Source organism: Hipposideros armiger, unplaced genomic scaffold (genome assembly GCF_001890085.2).
Source record: "Hipposideros armiger isolate ML-2016 unplaced genomic scaffold, ASM189008v1 scaffold_242, whole genome shotgun sequence".
NCBI classification, from domain to species: Eukaryota; Metazoa; Chordata; class Mammalia; order Chiroptera; family Hipposideridae; genus Hipposideros; species Hipposideros armiger.
The window spans coordinates 1489230-1512163 of NW_017731592.1; the positions used below are offsets into that span (position 1 = coordinate 1489230).

The window sequence follows — 22934 nt, forward strand, 5'->3', positions numbered from 1 at the left end:
GTAGATGGATTTTTATTCATATACTGTGGTTGTTTGGTGCTGTTATATCTATTTTAACTTACAAAAATAAGTTGACGAGATTGGAAATGAGAATATTTTCTGCATTGTTCTCTGACCGGAAATGAGAATATTTTTTGCATTGTTCTCTGACCGTAGGGTTGGGAACATTGTAATTGTTTTTTTCTCCACAGCTTTTAGGTGAGTTAAATGATGAACTATAAATTGGTTATCTAAATAATATAGATGGTATTTTTCTTTAAATTATGCAGATTGTTTGTCTACTAGTCTTTTGTTCCATTTAACTGGATACCTAACATTTACTCCTTCATTTTATTTGACATTGTAAGGTTCTGAACCACACTGAACATGAGGAAAGTAATATGCTTATGATTTATTAATGTATATAGTGAGCATTTGGAAACTTACAGCTGTATTTTATCTTGTTTTTGTTCTCAACCTTTGTGAACTTTATAGCAAGAATAATCATCCATTATATTGACTTTTTGTGGCCATTAAATTTTGTTTTACAGTCATGATGAAGAGTATTATTCTTGTGGGAGAAGACATTTTCTTGGAATGGAACTAATTCATACAAACAGTAGTAGGGAAATAAAATGTGTTGGGAATTAATTGTTTACGTGTTTTGTTTTGAGTTTTAATGTTGCTTTATGTTAATTAGAAAGACATTCCATGATTCAGAGTTTTTTACTAAATAAATATGCATAAAATCTAATGGCTATAAATACAATATTAAGACGATAGATTTTAAATACATGGTGGTGTGGAATAGAACTGAGATGAGTCTCTGGGCATATACCCATTCTCTTTCTCTTTCCACTTCAGTCAGAGCTGCATTCTGTATCTGCTTTATGTATTGGAAGTCTCAGTGTAACCTTTTTTTTTTTTTTGAGGAGTATGTGGTGGTCATGAATCTTTTGGAATATTAAAAAAAAAAAAATCTGATGCCTTTCCCATGAAGTTTCTGTTGTACCCTTTACTATTGTCATACTATTCTTTTAATGGTCAAAAGACATCCAGGATTCTTTATCGATGGCAATAGACAATTCAGCTTTTGGCATATAGTGTAAAGGTTTTATTTTCTATTTCTCAGTAAACTATGTTATTTATAAACTATTTTACTTATTTGTAGTGTTATGAAGCTGGTCGCCTAGAGAATAAAATTACTGAATCATGTGCTGCATCTCATCCTAAGGAGTTTGGTAGAGGTGAGTATCTTTCAGATTTAAAAAATGTAACACAAAAATAAGCGAAGCACTATGTCAGTTAACTAAAGAAGTTGATACATAGGTAAGGAAGGCCAATGAGGTTGTAAGTTCTAAGACTTGTTTGCCCAAAATGTGCTTCCTCAAACTACACATAACTCTAGAAAATTATATCAGCTTTTTCAGCTTTATTCTGAAATTAGTTAAATGGAATTAGAATTATATTAGAGTAAGGAAATATTAGGAACAATACAGAAGAATCAGCTCCTTACTTTTCTTTTTAGATAATTCTCCAGACTACATCATTACTTTCTTGGTTTTGATTCAGTTTTTGTTTCTGTAGGACAGAAAATAAGGAACCTGAGTTGAAAGGGAAATTATAAATCACCTAAGCCAGTCTTTCATAAGTAGTCTTCATTTCTTTTATCCCATCTATGACCTTTGGTCAGTGAACATATGCTTGAAAAAGAGAACTTACATTTGAGCCTAGTCCATTGTGTTTGCTTCTTAAGGGCTTGGAAATCTTTTAGATTAAATCGAAATCTGACACCTGGAACTTCTGTGTGGTGATCTTGGTTCAGCCCACAGGAGAAATGGGCAGCCCTTCACCCAGTAATGGATATAATAATTGTAGTTTGAGCGTTTACTCTACCAGGTCCTTTGCATAGGACTGTTACCTCTAATCAATCTAAAGCATTACAAAGAGTTAGGATATTATCCATATTATCTTATCCCTATTTTATAGAAGAAACATGAACCTGAAAGAGGTAGCAGTATTGGGGAACTATTAATCCAGAACTTGATCAAATTCGCTGCCACACTGTTGTTTTGTTATCTACCCCAGATTTTCTCCATGCCAGTTCTTTCTATCACTTTAATTATTTGTCTGCCAATGTCAGTTGTTGATTACTGTCATTCCTGAGATACTAGCCCAGATTTTAGCCCACTGCATCAGTTGTGATCTATCAGCAAAGGGTATCATGGGATGATTATATTTCATTTGGTCTTCGATGCACAATTCTTCAAATGTAACTGATGATTATTAAGTTTTCTAGCAAGTAAATCTAGCAATATGTTAGCTTATTTTAACCTTGTGCATGATTATAATTCCTTAGGTTCATCAATTTGCTTGCTTGCTTAAAAAAAAATGCTTTCAAAATAGTAACAGCTATTTTCCTATCCCTTGTACTTCAGTTTTTTGTAAAACCTACACCCTGCACTTTATCCTTCGTATATTTCATCTGAATATTTCAGCTTGTGAGAACTTTGAACCTTTATTCTGCCATTGTATTAACTCTTTCTTTAGTCATAGGCTATCAACAGCTTTGATAGCAGAGCTTCTCCATCAGACAGTCCAAAAGGCAATTATTCGAAGTCCAGTCTTCATGTTGATACTTAGCCTCATTTTCTTGGAACATTTTATGAAATATCTCTTTAGATTCCTCTTTATGTTTCTAAAACAAAGAGTTGAAATATGTATAATAGAAAATGAGAGACTGGAATTTCATTTTCGAAATATGCCAGATTCAACCATGCATTCATTTTATATTGTTGGATGTTCAAGGTTATAGTAACATTGCATGAATATCCTTTAAGCCACTAAATATATTGAGCGGGGGAGAGGGGGTCTTTTTCCCCTTCCTCTAAGCCAAATCTTATATATTTCAACATTGCATCTTAATCCTTAAATCGTATAGTGATATAATTTACTGTCTTTAATTTTGTAGCTCAGGTTTTAGTATCTTTGTCTAATTAGTAAATGCATTTTTCTCCCTATCTATAGGATATTAAAGTCCTTTGAGGAACTGGGAAGTCTTTCATTTCAACCATGTAAAATGAAATTGCTTTAATAACCTACCTATACATTTACTAATTAATCTGTATAAGGCAGAACTTAATACATATGTAGCTATTTCCACAACTAGTTACATAGTCATGAATAAGTCTCTTTTCTTCTCTGCCTGTTTTCCTCATCTAAACAGTTAAAGAATTAAACGAGTCTTAAAAACCAACCAGTTTTTACTCTTAACATTCTATGAGGTTCCTTTAGTTGAGAATCAGAGTTTTTAGACATGTGCATGATTAGACAGTAGGTAACATCTGTTTTCCTGTCATAGGCACTACCAAGATATTTGAGAAACCAAGGAAGCGAAAACGACAGAGGCATGCTACAGCCAAGATGCATTATAAAAAAGTGAGAAATGAAGATTCATCAAAAGAAACTCTAGGCTCAGAGGTATTAGTCAGTTCCCCATCTTTTGACCTCCCAAAGTGAAGCTGCTTTTCACAGTAGAGGCCACATCCCTCTTTCCCTTGAGTTTATTTAAGAATAGTATTCTACTGAAATGGCTAATGGCTATAAGGAATCCTGGAGAAAAAGGAGAGCCTGATCCTAGTAAAAATCAGTCAAGGCACATAAGCGTTCTGTGGATATGACCTTTTTAAAAGATCACATCCTGTGTTCTAAGTATCAGATGAAATATATAACTGTTTCATCATGAAAGTAAACTTTTCTAAAAACCGGAGAGTACAATATCAAGTAACCATATGATCCAAATGAACTTGGATATTGTCCTTTGAAAAAGTTGAGACTGCTGCACTTAGGGGAAACGCTCATTTGCTTATTTCTTGCTTAATTTTAGAATAATGTTTGTAAACATCAGCTTTTAGGAGACAAGGATAGGTTTAAAACCATTTCCTTGCAGAGCACCAGTGTAGTCATTGATGCTATCTCTGGCTTTTCCAACCCAGGTTAAAAGAGAATTAGAACAAGTCAGGCCAGCATCACACATTATAATAAAGAGTGTTTCTTTCCAGGACAATTTGAATAGAATGCCCAAGGGGGGCATTATTTAGGAAACACTGATCTTGAAAGGACAAATAAGTAATCAAATAAACTTAAGAATGTTTTCTCTCCCTTAGTGAAACCTTAAAATGGAACAGCTCAAAAAGTTCCAGTGGAACAGCCTCAGAGCAGTTAGTGGCAGGGCATGAGGCGCCCACTACCCGCCCAATCACAGCAGGGTTAGAACTAACATTGCATGCAGTCCGCCCGCGTGATTGGCTGAACATCTGTAAGTGCTTAATGGCTAGACAAATAGCAGCCCAGAGGGAGGGGGTCAGATGGAGGAGACATCAATAATGCAGATGTGGGACATTATTTTTTCTCTGCAAGGGAGAACTGATGACACACAGGACAGCTTCAAGCCCCAAGGAGACTGTTGAAGATGGTGTAGAAAACGACCACGGGATGCCTGCATCTAAAAAACTGCAGGGTGAACGAGGTGGAGGAGCTGCACTCAAGGAGAATGTTTGTCAGGTAGAAAATGTTGCCATTTGCATTTTGATTGCTTGCTTATTTTTTAAAAGAAGCCCTCTCTATTTCTTGATGGCCCAGTCAGGGTTATAATAATTTTTTGGATGATTCCAGTTGAGTCATTTCCCTTTAAGATTTTAACTCTTCAACCTCTCCACAAAAAGAGGAAGAGAAATATTTAGTGCTGGTGAACCACTTGCCCTTCATTGCCCATGAGTACGTGTCAGATGGCCTGAAGTAGGTCTGAGATGGGAAAGGTGAATCTGTGCTTGTTCTGTCAAAGATCATTTTCCTGTACCTCTGATGGGGGAGAATCTTTGGGTTTCACAGGAATTTTTTGCTTTGAGATTGATTGATTGATTGATTGATTTGCTTAAAGGTAATAACTTTAGAGAACCTACTTTTTTTCTACTGTATTTTTCTACTTATTTAACAAAGGCTTATACAGTGTTTACTGTGTGTCAAGCACTGTTCCAATCACTTTATAAATATTATGTCATATTCATCATAACAATTTCATGAGGTAGATTACCATTATTATCTTTATTTTATAGATGAAGAAACAGGCACAAAGATGTTAAATAGCGAAGCCAGGATTTAAACCCAGACATCTGGGTTTAGAGTCTTAACCAAACCACTGTGTTGTATTGCCTCTCTGTGAAAAGTGATTACACTTTATTAAAGAGCCATTATTTGACTTGGGAGTAGAGTCAATTAAATGGATGATTTGGTTATGCTCTCTTTATATGGTCTCAATTTACCTTTGTAAATTTTTTTAATCTAACATCTAAAATGTTGAAGATATTAGTTGGTTTTTTCCCCCCTAATTGAAATAACTAAAATTAAATTTAACCCAGGCCCAGAATACGTTATTATGTCCAATATAATTTTAATTCAATGTCTTTGTCTATTCATTTTTACTGTTATGTACACATTGTGTGTGTGTATCAAAGGACTGTTATGCCCCCCAAAGATTATCAGCAAAAAGTAATTTAAAAGTGTGGTGACTGAGTTAGTGGTCCCGGCTTGTATAGATCAGCCTTTATTGAAATTTGTTGTCCTTGTATAATTTATGAGTAGTGCCTCTTTTCATTCTCAAGTGTCCCAGTTTGAAAGATGGTCATCTCAATTAAAGGGTTAGTCTATACATTTGTTTAATTTGAAAAATATATTTTTCAATATATAATGTAATTGAAGGTTTTCTGTTTCAGTGATGAAGATGGATTTTATTGTACATTAAAGCTAATGCCACTGGCACTCTGAATATACAAAACAAAATATATAACATTTATGGCATTTGTCAGTTTTTATGTGTGAATAGTGAATAATGGGAGAGCCAAACATGTGAGACGAGCTCAGGCTACAGGTTGATTAAGATCTTGGGGTCTCCATTTTAATCTCTGGCTGCTTCTGGCTTTTTTTGCCCAAAGTTCTACTCATTTATATAAGCTTTGATATTAAGTGGCCAAGACTTGTTCTGTTTCTTTGGATTCCTGAAGATACTAGATCTGCCTAGCCACTTTCCTCTTTTTTGTCTTACAGAAAAAGACTTTTTTTTTTTCTTTCATTTTTAGTATTTTTCTACTAATCACTATGGGGAAACAAGTCAGGATATTAGAGGGGTGAAAACTAACAAAATGTTGGGGATTTGCAGAATCTTCATGAAGTCTTACAGATGTAGACCCTTATTCCTAAGGCCCTTTAAGTGACATCCTGTAGTTGATGAGACCATCTCAGAAAGACAATCTGAGATGTTTCATATCTCATATTTCATTGTTCAAACCTTGATTACAGCCCTTTTAGAACAGTTATGACCCAAGGCCAGCTAGCCAGTATCTCTTGCTTGAACTACTGCAGTAGGCTTCTCTGCTTCTGTTCTCACCTTTCTATTCTTAAACTCATTTTCCATGTAGCATTCAGTGGGATCTGTCTTTAAATGAATACCCATAATCAGGCCTTTTGCCTTTTTCGTACCGCATCTTCTACCACTTCTAACTTTTGTTCAATTTAGTCCAGTGACACTGGTTTTCCTAGTGATTCTCAGACATGCCATGGTTTTTTCTGTCTATGGACTTTCTGTACTTGCTGCCTTCCTGGTCCTTCCTTCACATCACATGGCTGACTTGTCATTCAGAGCCAGTCTGAGAGGCTACTCCTAATAACCCAATCTGAAGTATCTATTGGGTTGTCGGAAAATTCATGACGTATTTTTTCTATGTTTTTCATTGCAAAAATGCATCATGACTTTTCCAACAACCAATATTTGAATTCTCTACATAATGCTTATCAATATCTGGTATCTTCCCTGTTTAAGTTTTTACTTGTGTTTTCTATCCTTAGAATATAAGAACCATGAGAGCTAGTGACCTTGTGTCTGGCATTGAGGGAGGTAATCATTAAATATTGGCAGAATGGTGGGATTTCTTGTATCTAGCAAAGTTGCTCGTTAATCTGTGCCTTCATGAGGGCCTACTACTTGGGATTTTTACCACCCTTTTTCTGTAGACACATCTATTTTTTTTTTTTCTTAACAGAACTGTGAGAAACTGGGTGAGCTGCTGTTATGTGAGGCTCAGTGCTGTGGGGCTTTCCACCTGGAGTGCCTTGGATTAACTGAGATGCCCAGAGGAAAATTTATCTGCAATGAATGTCGCACAGGTAAAGTGAGATATAGAAGAATCTTCTTCCAAAGAAGGATTGAGTTTTAAGTTCTTCTGGGGAAAAAAGAAACATTTATAGGAGGCACTGTTTTGTTGCAATACTGGGCTGGTTGCTACAGAAGTGATAGGTGCTGTGTGGTCTTTGCCCTCAGAAAAACACACCACATGAATAATCAATGTCCAGTGTAGCATAATGTAGAACAAAAAGTGTTGTAGTGGAGACACATCTAAAGTGCTATGTGAAGAAAGATGAGCCAATGCCACAGAGGAAGATAGCTGAGTTTGGCTTTAAGAGAGAAATAAAAATTGGTGTGGAGATGGGAAGGACAGAACGTTCTGTAATGAAAATATAGACTTGGGGAATAGGAAGCATAGATCAGTGTATTTGCAGTTTAAGATGTTTTAGAGAAGAGGCATTAGTTAGTGACAGGGAAGGCTTCTGGGTTATGGGTGATGGTTTATATTTCTTGACGTGAGTCGTGATTATATAAGTGTGTTCACTTCATGATTATTCGTGAATCATACACTAAGGATGTATACCTTTTTGTGTGTATATCAGACGTCAGTAAAACTGTTTACCAGGGCAGGCCGAGTGTCGTGTTGGTTAAGAGCTGGCTTGGGATGCCAGAGGGCCCCAGTTCGGATCCCAAATATGAGGGCCAGTGACACTGCCCTGCACAGCTAAGATGCTGAACAACAGCTCATCCTGGAGCTGGGCTGCCGTGAGTCGCCGGCGACGGTGACGGCGTAGGCTACAGTGGGTTGTCATGGGCTACCGTGTGTAGCCAGTGGCCAGCAGCCGCAGTGAGCAGCCGTCCAGAAGCCGGTGACTGATCTGTCTCGCCTGGGAAGAGTGCAGTGATGGTGCCAACTTGGGCCAGTGAAGCAACGTCCTCCACAACTAGACTGAAGAACAAAACGACAGCAACTTGTCTGTTCCCCTTCCCCCAATTCCCCAGTGCTTTTCCCATTCCCCAATTCCCCAATAAAAATCTAAAAAACAAACAAACAAAAAAACTGTTTACCAAAAAATGAAAGTGATATTTTGAGAGAGTTATAGTACACAGATTGGGTCAGAAACTAGGAATGGTCAGATGAGATGAGCTTGTAAAGCACTTCACAAACTGCTAGAGATTGTACTTTTTTCAGCTTTATGTGTGGATGTTACAGCATTTAAGTAGTGAAGAAATGAAGGCTGAAGGTATAGATCCTATGCTCACAAGTCATTAAAACCATAGTTGTGGATGATGTTGCCCAAAGAGAAAACATCTGTAGAGTGAGAAAAGGGCCAATGCCGGTACCTGGGAATACCCACTTAAAAGGGGCTACTGGAGATGAGGAGCTAGTCAAAGAATCTCTGTAAAGCCATGGGAGTGGGTTGTCATGAGCAGGGACAGATATGGTAGAGACAGACCAAGATGGTTCTGGAGGGAATAGAGGCTGTTGTATTTGGCAATTAGAAAATGTGTGTGTGTGTGTGTGTGTGTGTGTGTGTGTGTGTGCGTTTGTCAGAGGGTGCCACACTAAACCAGGCTGAGGGTGAATGGGTAACTGCATACACTGTTTCTTATAGAAGCTGATGTCAACGGAAAAGAGGGCAGTAGCTAAAGGGAGGATATTATAGAGTCAAAAGAAAGAACATCTTGAGTAGGATTAAGGCTAGGAACTGTGTAGAGAAATAACTTTCTTTAACAGGAGAGGGAATAATTGGTGGAGTAAAGTCACAGACAGGAGAGGATAATCTTGAGGAGATGAAAAGGTAAACTGGGAGTGCACCATGGACTTGTGAGGCAGAAGGAAACTGAAGAAGCTTTTTCTTGGCTTGGCGAGAATGATGGGGAAAGGTGTTTCTAACTTAAAAGCAAGAGTGTAGGTTTAGAGCAGCTTCTATGGGAAATGAGACAGAATTAACTTGTGTTTATAAATACAGTAAATGGTCTTCTCACTTTGAGTTATTTCATCTTTTTGCTGCCACCTTTAGCAATATGGGAACAAAAGCTGGAAGACAAGATAGTTGTGGGATTGTTTTGCATTCTGTACAGTGGGCTTTTGGACATTATGGGAAATAGTGCTATCCAGCCTAGTAATCTTTTTTTTAATCCTGGATATAGGGAGAAGTGTTAAGTGACTTTTGACAGTCTTAATGTGGCTGCTGCTTTATATCCTTAGCCATGGACTTCTGTTCAGCTAGTCTTCAAATGGTTCTCCAGGTTGATTGTTCTGTAATTTAGTTGTAATTTTAATGTGGTCATGTGAGGAGGTAAGCACAGTGTTTATCTACTCTGCCATCTTGCCCAGACTCACTAAACTGTTTTTTAAAATATAGACTTTATTGAAGTATAAGTTACCTAACATAAAATGTACTTATTTTAATGTATGTTTTGTTAGGTTTTTTTTGTTTTGTTTTTTTAAGATTTTTTTTTTTTAATTGGGGAATTGGGGGATGGGGAACAGACAAGCTGCTGTCATTTTGTTCTTCAGTCTAGTTGTGGAGGATGTCGCTTCACTGGCCCAAGTTGGCACCATCATTGCGCTCTTCCCGGGCGAGGCAGATCAGTCGCCGGCTTCTGGACGGCCGCTCACTGCGGCTGCTGGCCGCTCACGCTGGCTGCTGGCCACACATGGTAGCCCATGGCAACCCACCTGCCATCGCCAGCGACTCATAGCAGCCCAGCTCCAGGTTGAGCTGTTGTTCAGCATCTCAGCTGTAGATGGCAGTGTCACTGGCCCTCATATGTGGGATCCGAACCGGGGCCCTCTGGCGTCCCAAGCCAGCTCTTAACCAATGCCCACTCGGCCGGCCCCTGTTTTGTTAGGTTTTGATACAATTTACATACCCATGTAACCACAACCACGTGGATGATTAGAATATTTTCATCACTCCAGAGAATTACCAGTCGATCCTTACTATCTCACTCACCCCACCCCACCCCTAATTTCAGGCAGTGATCTGCTTTCACATTAAATTTATTATTTTTTTAGCATTTCATATAAGTGGAATTAAAGTGTATGTAGTTTTTTTGTGTCTGGCTTAACATGTTTTTTTTTGAGACTCATCTATGTTGATGTATATATCAGTAGTTCATTCTCTTTTTTTTATATATAAAGATTTTATTGGGGAATTGGGGGATGGGAACAAGGTTAGCTGCTGTCATTTTGTTCTTCAGTCTAGTTGTGGAGGATGTCGCTTCACTGGCCCAAGTTGGCACCATCATTGCGCTCTTCCCCGGGCGAGGCAGATCAGTCGCCGGCTTCTGGACGGCTGCTCACTGCGGCTGCTGGCCACTCACGCTGGCTGCTGGCCACACATGGTAGCCCATGGCAACCCACCTGCCATCGCCAGCGACTCATAGCAGCCCAGCTCCAGGTTGAGCTGTTGTTCACCATCTCAGCTGTTGAGGGCACAGCGTCACTGGCCCTAATGTGGGATCCGAACTGCGTCCCTGCTGCTCAGAGCTGGCATCCCAAGCCAACTCTTAACCAATGCGCCACTTGGCTGCGTTCTTTTTCTTTTTCTTAAGAGCTTTTATTGAGGTATGATTATAAACTGCACAGTTTAAAGTTTTTGCAATTTTGATGTGTCTGTGTAGTAGCACCTGTAAAACCATCACTCAGCATAGTTATTTTGAGATTCAACAACATTGTTGCAGGTATGAAGAGTTTATTCCTGGGGCGGGCCCAGTGGCTCAGTTGGTTAAAAGTTAGTTTAAGAGCGCGAGCGCTGAGCAACAGGGCCACGGGTTCGATTTCCACATGGGCCAGTGACGCTGCACCCAAGCTGAGCTGCCCCTGAGCTGCCAACAGGTGGCAGGATGGCTCAGCTGGTGAGAGCATGTGCTCCTAACAACAAGACTGCCTGTTTGATGGTGGGCTACGCCTGCCCGCTGCTAAGACTGAACTGGGTACCTTGAGCTGAGCTGCCATCTAGATGGCTCAGTGGATCGTGTGTGCGCTCTTAACAACAAGGCTGCCAGTAGGACTCCCGCATGGGATGGTGGCTACGCCCACCCACAACTAAGATTGAACACAGCATCTTGAGTTTAGAGGCCACAAGCTGCCGATGGGCAGCCAGATGGTGACTGGCGCCCTCTACAGCTAAGATTGAAGAACAACAACTTGGCTGGTCCCTTTCCCCAATTCCCCAACACTGTTCCCCTCACCCAACCCATAGATTAAAAATAGTGATAATAATTCATTCCTTTTTATTGATGAGTAGTATTCCATTTTATGGATGTACCACAGTTTGTTTATCTGTTCATCAATTGATGTACATCTGGGTTGTCTCAGATCAGGCTGTTATAAATAAAGCTACTGTGAACTCCCAATTCTTTGTATGGACACATTGTCTTTTCTCTTATGTAAGAACCCAATTGTAGAATGTAAGAACCCAATTGTAGAATGGCTGCATCACATGGTCAATATATGTTTAACTTTTAAAGAAACATCCAAATTATTTTCCAAAGTGTGTGTACCATTTTACATTTCCATTAGCAATATATGAGAGTTTTCTTCTTCCACGCCTTCATCGACATTGGGTACTGTCAGCCTTTTTAATTTTAGCCATTCTGATAGATGTGTAGTGGTATCTCATTGTGGCTTTAATGTGCATTTCCTTGATGACAAATGATATTACACATCTTTTGTGCTTATTTGCTATCTCTTTGAAGTGTCTTTTCAAATCTTTTTTTTTTTTAATTAGGTTTATTTTCTTGTTGAGTTTTAAGAGTTCTTTATGTATATTCTGGGTAAAAGTTCCTTATTAGATAGATATATGCTTTTCAAATTATTCTCCCAGTCTGTGGCTTGTTGTTTTATTTTCTTAATAGTGTTTTCAAGAGCAGAATTATTTAAATTTTTTTTTTTTTAAGATTTTTTTGGGGAATTTGGGGAGGAGAACAGCATTGGAGAATTGGGGAAGGAGAACAGACAAGTTGCTGTCCTTTTGCTCTTCAATCTAGTTGTGGAGGACATCGCTTCACTGGCCCATGTTGGTATTGCCTGTGGCTCACCCTGTTTTCCTAAGGTAGGGTGGCCACACCTTCATTTATTACAATAGTATTGGCTGCCAGTTATTCAGCATTCAGGCAAGAGTTTGCTTCTTTCCAAACATGTTTAAATTTTTTTCTAAAATCGTTATTAGATGGGTTATCTCACTATTTGTAGATGAGGTGGGTTATTTTATTTTTTAATTTTTTAATTTTTATTTTTTCAAGATTTTATTGGGGAATTGGGGAAGGGGAACAGTGTTGGGGAGTTGGGGAAGGGGAACAGCCAAGTAGTCCTTTAGTCTTAGTTGTAGAGGGCGCAGATAGCTCACCTCCAAGTTCAGTCGCCATCCCATGGGCAGCTTGCCGCCGCTCAGCTCAAGGTGCTGTGTTCATTCTTAGTTGCGGATGGGTGTAGCCCACTATCCTATGTGGGAGTCGAACCTGCAACCTTGTTTTTAGGAGCACGTACTCTCACCAACTGAGCCATCCTGCTACCTGTTGGCAGCTCAGCTTGGGCGCAGCTCACTGGCCCATGTAGGAATCGAACCGGCAACTCTGTTGCTCAGAGCTCACGCGCTTAACCAACTGAGCCACTCAGCCAGCCCGAGGTGGGTTATTTTAAAGAGCTGTTTCCAGCAAGTGCCAGAGGAGGACTCGTGTTCAGGTCTCAAGCCTGGGTTCTTCCCTTTACATTGTATTTGCTTCTCAGAGAGAGATAGAATGTGGGTTTTTTTCTCCCTTAAATTTTTTATCACAGAAATCCTTTGACATATACCAAAGTAGAGAGAACAGTGTAAAGAATCCCCATGTTTTCATCACTTAGCTTCAGTAGTCATCAACATTATTTCTGGGTCATTTTACCTATATATTTCAAAACGTCGTTCTAAAAGCTTTCTAACAACTTTAAAAAAATATATCCATTGTGTAGCAAAATTGTACAGTAATCTACTACCCAGCCCCATTTTAAGATTTTCAGATTGTCTTAAAGATGTCTTTCTACAGTGTTTTGAATCAAGATCCAAATAAGATCCCTGTATTGAATTTTTTTTTATTATGTCTCTTAAATTTCTCTTAATCGACAACAGTACTATCCCCTTTGCCCTATATTTTAATGTCTTTTATGTCTTGAGACAATGGTCATTTGTCCTGCTGAATTTTCCCCATTCTAAATTTGGTTGATTGCCCTTCAGGTGTCCCTCTAACTTGCCTCTCTATCCTCCATATTTCCTGGAAACTTGTAATTAGATCTAGAGGCTGGGTTAGTTTTATGTCAGCTTTCTTCTTGCAAGGTGACGTGTACTTCCTACTACATCATGTCAGCAAGCATGTTGTAGTTTCCTGCCTAATAGTGATATTAAAGTTATTCAGTGAGTTCATGTCGTCAGTCTGATCAGTGTACTGTGATATTGTGATTTATAATAAATACATATTTAGTTTTCCTCAAGTTTCTGGCACAGAGCTCCTGAAACCCTTGTAATTTCCTAAGTAATGAGAGCTATAAAGATGTCCTTTGTGTTTTCTGGTATGTTAATGAGGTGACTTTTGGACCCATCTAAGGATGGGGACTGATTGCCTATAGAACCAATCATATGACAAAGGTTGAAACTTTCAGTTCCACCCTCCTGACCTGGGAGGGGAGAGGGGCTGGTGGCTGAATCAGTCCCCAATCATGCCTATGTAATGAAGCATCCATTAAAACTCAAAAGCCTGGGGTTCATACAGCTTCTGAGTTGGTGAACACATGGAGATTATGGGAGAGGTGTGTTCTTGGAGAGGACATGGAAGCTCTGAGCCCTTTCCTCATACCCTGCCCTATGCATCTCTTCCATTTTAGCTGTTCCTGAGTTCTAGCCTTTTATAGTAAATTGGTCATCTAGTAAATCACATGTTTCTCTGAGTTCTGTGAGCTGCTCTAACAAATTAATCGAATCCAAGAAGGTGATCATGGGAACCTCTGATTTATAGCCAGTTGTTGAGAAGTACAGATGACAACCTGGATTGCAGTTGGTGTCTGAAAGGGGAGGCAGTCTTATAGGACTGAGCCCTTAACCTGTGGGATCTGATGTTATCTCCAGGTAGATAGTGTCAGAATTGAGTTGAATTGTAGGACAGACAGCTGGTGTTGAAGAATTGCTGGGTAGTGTCGGAATACCGCCCTGCCCCCCTTTCCCCGCCCCCCAACACAAACCCATGTTGGAATTGGTGCATAATTGTCTACTCACTAACTTTTCATCTAGCACTTTCGCATTGGATGAATTCTTGAATTGTTGTTAATTTGTTGCCTTCTCTTTCCCAGGAATCCATACCTGTTTTGTATGTAAACAGAGTGGGGAAGATGTTAAAAGGTGCCTTCTGCCTTTGTGTGGAAAGTTTTACCATGAAGAATGTGTCCAGAAGTACCCACCCACTGTCATGCAGAACAAAGGCTTCCGGTGCTCCCTCCACATCTGTATAACCTGCCATGCTGCTAATCCAGCCAGTGTTTCTGCGTCTAAAGGTATGGGTTTCTCATGTGGACCAATCTAATTATAAAATCTTGGTTCAATTGGCAGTGGGTATTTCCAGGTGCAATCTGTCATATTTCTTCATGATCTCTAGCTTTTGTCAGAGGTCAGCATTTTATGTGAGAGAGAAGAGAGTAATGAATGGACTAGTTAAGCGGCCACCACATTATATTCTATAGAGCCATAAGGTTATGTGGTAGTTTTAAATATTTGGATTTTATGTTAGGTTTAGTTTGAAAAAGTATTATGCTATATGTCTTCCTCCCCCTACTCCATTAGACCCAAGTGTATTCGTCTCTGTGAGCCCTTTATACCTGTGGTTTTCAGATACAATATCATTCAGACATACATGTACAAGGTGTGATTAAAAAAAATACGGTGAATGCTGCTGCCGATTGCCATCCAATGGAAAGGCAGGGATCTTCAATACAGGAAGTGGTGCATCAAACCTTAGTAACTGTGTGACAGGTTTCAACTTGTTCGGTGCCGTCAGTTGGGTGTGAGCTATGGTTGACAGAAGCTGTGTTTTAAAATGTGCTGTAAATCATCCCCATCATGACAATACCCTGTGTCATACATCGCTTCTGGTATACAGCAATTTCTGTCAAATAAAAACATTACGGTGTGTCCTCATCCCCCTATTCACCGGATCTGGCACCATGTGACTTCTGGCTCTTCCCCAAAGTCAAAATGATTCAGGACATTAAGGCAGCCACGACGGCACAACTAAAGACACTCCATGAGAGAGGACTTCCAGAATTGCTTCAGAAAGTGGCAAGAATGATGGGATAAGTGTGTTTGAAGCAAGGGGTAGTATTTTTGAGGGGGATTAATGGTAATGTGTCATATACTGTAATAAATTTTTAAAATTTAAACATTCACTGTATTTTTTTATCACACCTCATAGGTCAGAACTGAGGTTTTTGTTTTGTGTTGATTTACTTTTTTTTAATGGAAACTCCTATCCTGAAGGCTTTTCTCTGCTTCATAGTTAGGTTGAGAACTGAGGTTTCCAAAACTGTGGGTGTAGGTAACCTCAAGTTTTTTAATCTGTTCCCTGTTGAGAAAACAATCATTTCTTTCTGTTCAACAATAGTGGGTTTCGTACTGATTTTCCTAAAAGCCAAATATTGTTTCTACTGTTAAATCGTTGTGTGCCCAAAGATCCCCCCCTTCACCCACAGGGGATTGAGCAGGAAAATTTAGCAGTGTTGACCTTTCTTTTAATCAGTCTTTTAATCAGACTGGCAGTACTTTTTGTAAGTTGATTTCCATCAATCTTAAATCTCATCAATCTTAAATACAGTAAATTAACTTGCTTGATTATCATCAATCTTAAATACAGTAAATTAACTTGCTTGATCAAAATTGCAGTTTAACCATCAGCTACCTTCTCCTTTCACTTGTTATTGTAGATTGCCTTTAGGTGGTTTCATAATTCTTTTTAGTTGGTGAAGTATGTTAGAAGATGTATTTCATCTGGGAGAAGTAGAGGGATTCATTCACCTGAAAAGGTTTAAGAATCAAAGTGTACCAGGCAACAAAAGCAGCATTAGTGTTTTTCCCAGTTGGCATTTTATTCTGGTTTTTTTTGTTTGTTTGTTTGTTTTGTAGAGGCCAGTGTCACCGGCCCTCATATGTGGGATCCGAACCGGGGCCCTCTGGTGTCCCAAGCCAGCTCTTAACCATCGCACCATTCGGCCGGCCCTGGCATTTTATTCTGATTGTGCATATTTCCACACTCCATCCCATCCCACCCCCCATTTAGTTGGCAGGGGATTCCAGGCTTCATAGGAGTAAGGGCAGAGGTTTGAGTGGGGTTTTCCTTGATGCAGGCTCACTTGCAGTTTTGGGTTCTGACTCCTGGGTGGTGACTTACACATACCTCCCACCTGAGCTTTTCATAGTGAATTGGATGTTTAAGACCCATTGCTCTAGTAGTGCTTCCTTCTATTTGTGACGTTTTTCTCAGTGCTAGCAAATAGACTTGAATATCTCATTTTTTTAATATTTAATCTCTTTATTTTTCTTTTGCTCCTCCCTGGTTTTCCTACTTCTTATGGTTTTAGGTCGTTTGATGCGCTGTGTCCGCTGCCCTGTGGCATACCATGCCAATGACTTTTGCCTGGCTGCTGGCTCAAAGATCCTAGCATCTAATAGCATCATCTGCCCTAACCACTTTACACCCAGGCGGGGCTGCCGGAATCATGAGCACGTTAATGTGAGCTGGTGTTTTGTGTGCTCAGAAGGTAAGACAGACCTTCTTGATGTATGAAGAGTCTAAAGAGAGATTCATCAATATTTTAATTGCAACAAAAAGTTTTCTTCAAATTGTCACTGGAAGAAATATTGGGACGCGATGTCCTGAATTAGTGATAACATAGCAGAACTTTCAAGCTTGCTTTTGTTCCCTGTTAGGGGAGAGGTTTTATTTATTTATTATTTTTTTTGAATAATGACTTGATTTTTATTAAAATGGTAAACAATTGAAGCAATAAAGAAAAATACATGAGAAAGGAAACAGAATCACTCTTGAAAAATGGGGATGTGGTCAAATGGTACAAACTTCCAGTTACAAGATGAATTAAGTTTTTGGGGATGTAATGTACAGCATGGTGACAATAGTTAACAATACTGTATTGTATATTTGAAAGTTGCTAAAAAGAGTGGATCATTTAAAAAAATTGTAACTGATATGTTGGATGTGTTAACTATTCTTACTGTATAATCATTTCACAGTATATACATATCAGGTCATTATGTTGTACATTTTAAACTTCCATAATAGTGTTATATGTAAACTATATCTCAGTAACGCTGGAAAAAGAAGAAAAAATAAACTGGAAATGAAAGAGGAAGGAAGGAAGGGAGGAAAGGAGGAAAGGGGGGCATGGAGGGAAGGAAGGAAAGAAAACGAAATCACCCAAAGTTGCACCATCATAAAAAAAAAATTACTTAATATTAAGCGATACTACTCCAGACATCTGTGCATATAAACAGATGGAAGGGGTAGATAACTGAATAGAAACAATTCTAGAAGATGGTATCATGGCATACTTGTGGGGTTTTTTTAAATGAATTTTACATGATTTAAATGGAAGAAACAAATGGAAAGTGAAGAAATTTATGAATTTCCTTACTGTGAGGGATATTAGTTCCTAAAGAAGGTCTTATAAAGTGGAAGGGGAAAAAATTATATTTTTATATCGTTTTTCAATTTAAAGATATTTCTCCTGTAGAACAAACAGAGTTAATATTATTTTTCTTCACAACTTCTTTCCATTTCTCACAGCCTGATTTTTGCTAGTTTAGTGGAGGACTTAGTACTCATTTCTTGTCTATTTACTGTGGTGCTTGTAGTTCTGAATTCCTCATTTTAATTTTTCTTTTGGTTATCTGAACTTCTAAGAAGCAACCATGGGTGCTGTAATTCTCTGCTTGAGGCTGTTGGTCATTTGCCTCTGTAACAGAAGCATATGTTGGGTTACTGTAAATGTTTAGCCTACATGTTCTTTCTCTAAGACTATTGTGGACATTGTTCCACTATCTTCTGGTATTTAGGGTAACACTGGTTCTCTTATCCACTTTCTTCATTCCTTTTCAAATTGACTAAGTTTTATTAATTAGTAATTTTTTTGGTACAGTTTCCCTGACTTTTTCTTTTTATATCTACTTTTTTTTTCCTCAAGATTTATGTCACTTGACAATTTAAGGAAAAGATACACCTACTGACTAGGTTTCACATCAGGACATTTTGTATTCTCCAATTACGGTGCTAAGATAACCAAATTTCTATTAAGTGCTAATATGGGTGGAAAGTGGAATTTGGATGTATTGTATTTAGGGATGAGTTAATGCACAAAGAGGACTATGTAGTTTTTTGTTTTAGAGATGTTAACTTTGTTATTGTCCTGTATAAAAATTTATGGCATCATACATTCCTTTTTGTTCTTATAATATCTGCTTCTCATAAGACTCTGTTGTGGTGAACACTGCTGCCTGTTGTCATATCATCTTTCTTTAGTTTAGAAGAAAGTTAAAGACAGCGTTTTGGTATTTAATAACACTTAAATGTAACATTCTGTAATTCTACTCTTAGAATGAAAACATGTGCTGAAGTGCAGGCTCCAAGTTTTTCATTTTCCTTGAACACGGGAAGATCAAACAGTTTCAGACTGTTTTTAACTTCAGAATGGGATGAAATGAATGAGATGGTTTCAGAGTAGAAGTACCCTTGTGATAGCAGTCCTAACTTTGGGTTGGACTCTGAAAAGCTACCCGGTCAATTAATGGATACTCATAGTGATAACTGAGTCCCCAAGAAAACTTAGTAGCTGCAGCAGCAGCTCTCAAAGTGATTCATGTATCCTTGGGGAACAGGGAGCCCCCAGAGACCCTTTCAGGGGCTTCCATGAGATCATTCAAGGTCTTTTCATAGTAATACCAAGATATCACTTGCCTTTTTTACTTTGTTTACATTTGCACTGATGGTGCAAAACCAGTGGTGGGTAAAACTGGCACCTTAGCACAAATCAAGGTGGTGGCTATAAACCATGCAAATAAAAGCGTTCATTGTATTCTTTGTTACCACACACTTGCAGTAAAAACATGGAAATTTTACATAAGAATATCCTTGATATCCTTGACGTAAAATTAGGGGCCGGCCGAGTGGCTCAGTTGGTTAAGAGCTCGCTCAAGAGTGCGAGCTCTGAGCAACAGAGTTGCCGGTTCAATTCCCGGCGTGAGCTGAGCAGCTGCTGAGCTGCCAACAGGTGGCAGGATGGCTCAGCTAAAAAAAAAATAAGTAAAATTTACTGATTTAATTAAATCTCAGTCCTCAAGAGATCATTGTTTTAACATTCTGTGTGATAAAATGGGAAGTACATGTAAAGTGGTTTTGTGATGGTCTGAGTAAAAACAGTCATGCAATTAATTAAGTTGCCAATCTGAACTAGCTGCCCTGTTCATGGAACACCATTTTTAGTTGTAAGAATTACTGACAAACTATGGCTATTCATACTTGGGTATTTGTAAGACATTTTTTTGTAAATGGATGAAAATGAGCCTTGTTGATTCAAGGAAAACAACTGACAGAAATTGTTGCCAGTGATAAAATATGAGCTCTTAAGTGAAAATTAGAATTTTGGAAAACTATTATTTCCCACCCTGAGCTTAACAGCTTCCTGGTATTACTGATGAAATCATAGTGACATTAACAAAAATGATATTTTAATATTACACAATGAAATAGACCAACATTGGGAAGATCTGCCAGATTCAGCAAACCAACATTTTTCATATGACCAATGCATGATGTTAAAAAACATGCATATTAAAAGAACCATTCAAACTGCAAGACAGATTAATGAATTTTAATGTAATACTACTGAAAGTTTATTGATATGGTTTCAGATTTGACATTGCAAATAAAGTCTACCCTGTGGAGTTTTAGTGAATGGTATCAAAGGAGGAATATGTACAGTTATTAAGCAAGTTATTAAAATACTTCTTTTTCCAACTATTTATCTGTGACATCAGGTATTCTTCATGAACATCATCCAAACATATTGCAGTAAATTCAATTAAAATATTTATAAAAGTGTAAAACATTGAGCTCACTAAAAATTTTTTATTTGGGAAAATATAGTTTTTTCACAGAAATGTTATTTGTTAACACAGATTTATTGTTATTTTAAATGAATTAATATTTTTAAATTTTTCTTAGTTTTAATTTCTTTTTGGTAAATATCAACATTTTTAGCTGATATAAACAAAAGCTCTTTGGGAATCTCCCTTATTTCTTGAGTATAAAGTGGTCCTGATGCCCAAAAGCCTAAGGAACTTCTGATCCCACTATTTAAGATTATCCTGCTGTTAGAGCACAGGGAGAGACTAGTCTTAGGATATTTTTTTGAGCCCATGTATGGGAGAAAACTGAAGGTAGTTATCCAGAGTATTAGGATAATAATATGGTAAATTCCTAAATTGAAAGGAATCAATCCCTAGAATACAGAAATATGTTTCCAATTTATTTTCTCTTACCCTCTTCCACCAAATGTCACTTTTTTTTCATCTTTTTGGTTTCCTCTGATGGCTCTATGTAGTTTTCCCTCTTTTGTCTTCCTGTCTTTCTCCTCTACATATTCTTTACCGTCACCACACACTGTCCCGCCTACTTCCAACCTGTCTATCTAGACCAGGGGTCGGCAAACTTTTGAGACAGAAGAGCCGCCAGGGGTCAGCAAACTGCGGCTCACAAACCACATGCGGCTCTTTGGGTACGTACATGTGTCTCTGAAATAAAACTGAAAATGAAAATAAAACTATCATAGTTTCATTTATAAAATTTTTAAAGGATAGTATTCACAAATGGTGATTATGTAAAAATATATTTATGGCTCTTGAATAATTTTTAAATTGTTGTGAGGGACAGGATTGGCCTTCCAGGGGTTGGCAAACTTTTGAGACGGAACGTACTCAAAGAGCTGCATGTGGCTCGCGAGCCGCAGTTTGCCAACCCCTGACCTAGACTAATCCTGTTGACTTCTTTCCTCGTATTCCCCCTCAGCTCATATCCCATTATGTCCTTCCTTGCAAAACTGATGTGCATGCTACTGATTCCCCCCAGCTCTGACCCTTGGCCTTTTTTCACTGGCTATTCTGTCCAGATTTCTTTTTGTGTTATATCCTTCTTTGGTCAAATGCCTTATTGCATGTGAAATACTTCTAGTATGTCATGAATGCCAGCTTAGTAAAAGGATTTTTCTACTAAGGCCATGTGGCTGGTAAACTACTATTATATTGTGACTCAGCAGATAACTAAGCATAGATAGGAATGTTGTAGAAGGTATTACGTTATTGGGGCAGTTACACTTTTGTGACTCTAGGTCACTCTTAATGTCCCAATGCTTGACTCATCCTCAGAATGCACAAGAATAGCTAAATGAGTTTCAGAGCATGGAGAGTAGGCTATATGTATTGAGTAAACAAGTACTGCAAACTTGTTTTGTAGCAACAGACTTTTTTCCCAAATGAAATATCACTCTGAATCTGAGCTCCAGTATACAACACAGATAAAAGAGCTTCTACAGTTGAAGCAGGAGTTGGGTCTCAAGCACACATCCCTGGCCCCAACACAACAAATACCTCAAAGCTTGTTTTAAGAGCCTGCTCTAAATTATTGAGAAAAGTAAAAAATCAATACAGGTAGAAATTGTACTTATACAATAGTGTCACAATATTCTTACACAATATTCTTTTTTTTTCTTTTTTAAGATTTTATTGGGGAATTGGGTAAGGGGAACAGTCAGGTTGTTGTCTTTCAGTCTTAGTTGTGGAGGATGCAGCTAGCTTAGTTCCAAGTCCAGTCACCATCTGGCTGCCCATCGGCAGCTCAGGGCAGCTCAGCTCAGCTCAGCTCAAGGTGCCGTGTTCAATCTTAGTTGTGGGTGGGTGTAGCCAACCATCCCATGCAGAAATCGAACCGGCAAGCTTGTTGTTAGGAGCACGTGTTCTCACCAGCTGAGGCATCCTGCCACCCATTGGCATTTCAGCAGCAGCTCAGCTTGGATACAGCTCATTGGCCCATGTGGGAATCGAACCGGCGACTCTGGTGCTCAGAGCTTGCACTCTTAACCAACTGAGCCACTCAGTTGGCCCAACACAATATTCTTTTTTTTTTAAGATTTTATTGAGGAATTGGGGGAGGGGAACAACATTGGGGAAATCAGGGAACAACATTGGGGAAATCAGGGAAGGGGAATAGAGAAGTTGCTGTCCTTTTGTTCTTCAGTCTAGTTGTGGAGGACAGCACTTCACTGGCCCATGTTAGTATTGTGATCATTGTGCTCTTCCCAGGTGAGGCAGATCGGTCCCCGGCCCTGGACAGCCGCTCACGACGGCTCTTAGTAGCTCACTCCGGCTGCCAGCCGCTCACGCCGGCTGCCAGTCACTCATGGTAGCTTTTTACTGCAGCTCCGCTGCAGCCTACACCATTGCCAGCAACTCACAGCAGCCCAGCTCCAGGTCGAGCTGTTGTTCACCATCTTAGCTATAGAAGGCGCAGTGTCACTAGCCCTAACGTAGGATCCGAACCGGGGCCCTGCTGCTCAGAGCTGGGGTTCCAAGCCAGCTGTTTTTTGTTTTTTCTGGGTTTTTTTAGCTGAGCCATCCTGCTACCTGTTGGCAGCTCAGCGGCTGCTCAGCTCGGGCTGGACTCGAACCGCTGTTGCTCAGAGCTCAAA

The 22934-nt window shown here is 39.0% G+C and overlaps 1 protein-coding gene across 8 annotated transcripts in view; it reads left to right on the forward strand.

Annotated features, from left to right (window-relative positions):
- Positions 1-22934, forward strand: part of NSD1 (nuclear receptor binding SET domain protein 1) — a 163336-nt gene that overhangs the window by 110069 nt on the left and 30333 nt on the right. For all 8 annotated transcript variants that reach the window (XM_019655575.1, XM_019655569.1, XM_019655573.1 and 5 more), the window contains 6 exons: positions 1151-1226; positions 3341-3459; positions 4399-4542; positions 7074-7197; positions 14484-14684; positions 16761-16940. In XM_019655575.1, coding sequence (XP_019511120.1) covers positions 1151-1226; positions 3341-3459; positions 4399-4542; positions 7074-7197; positions 14484-14684; positions 16761-16940 — 844 coding nt within the window. The remainder of the gene's footprint in view (positions 1-1150; positions 1227-3340; positions 3460-4398; positions 4543-7073; positions 7198-14483; positions 14685-16760; positions 16941-22934) is intronic.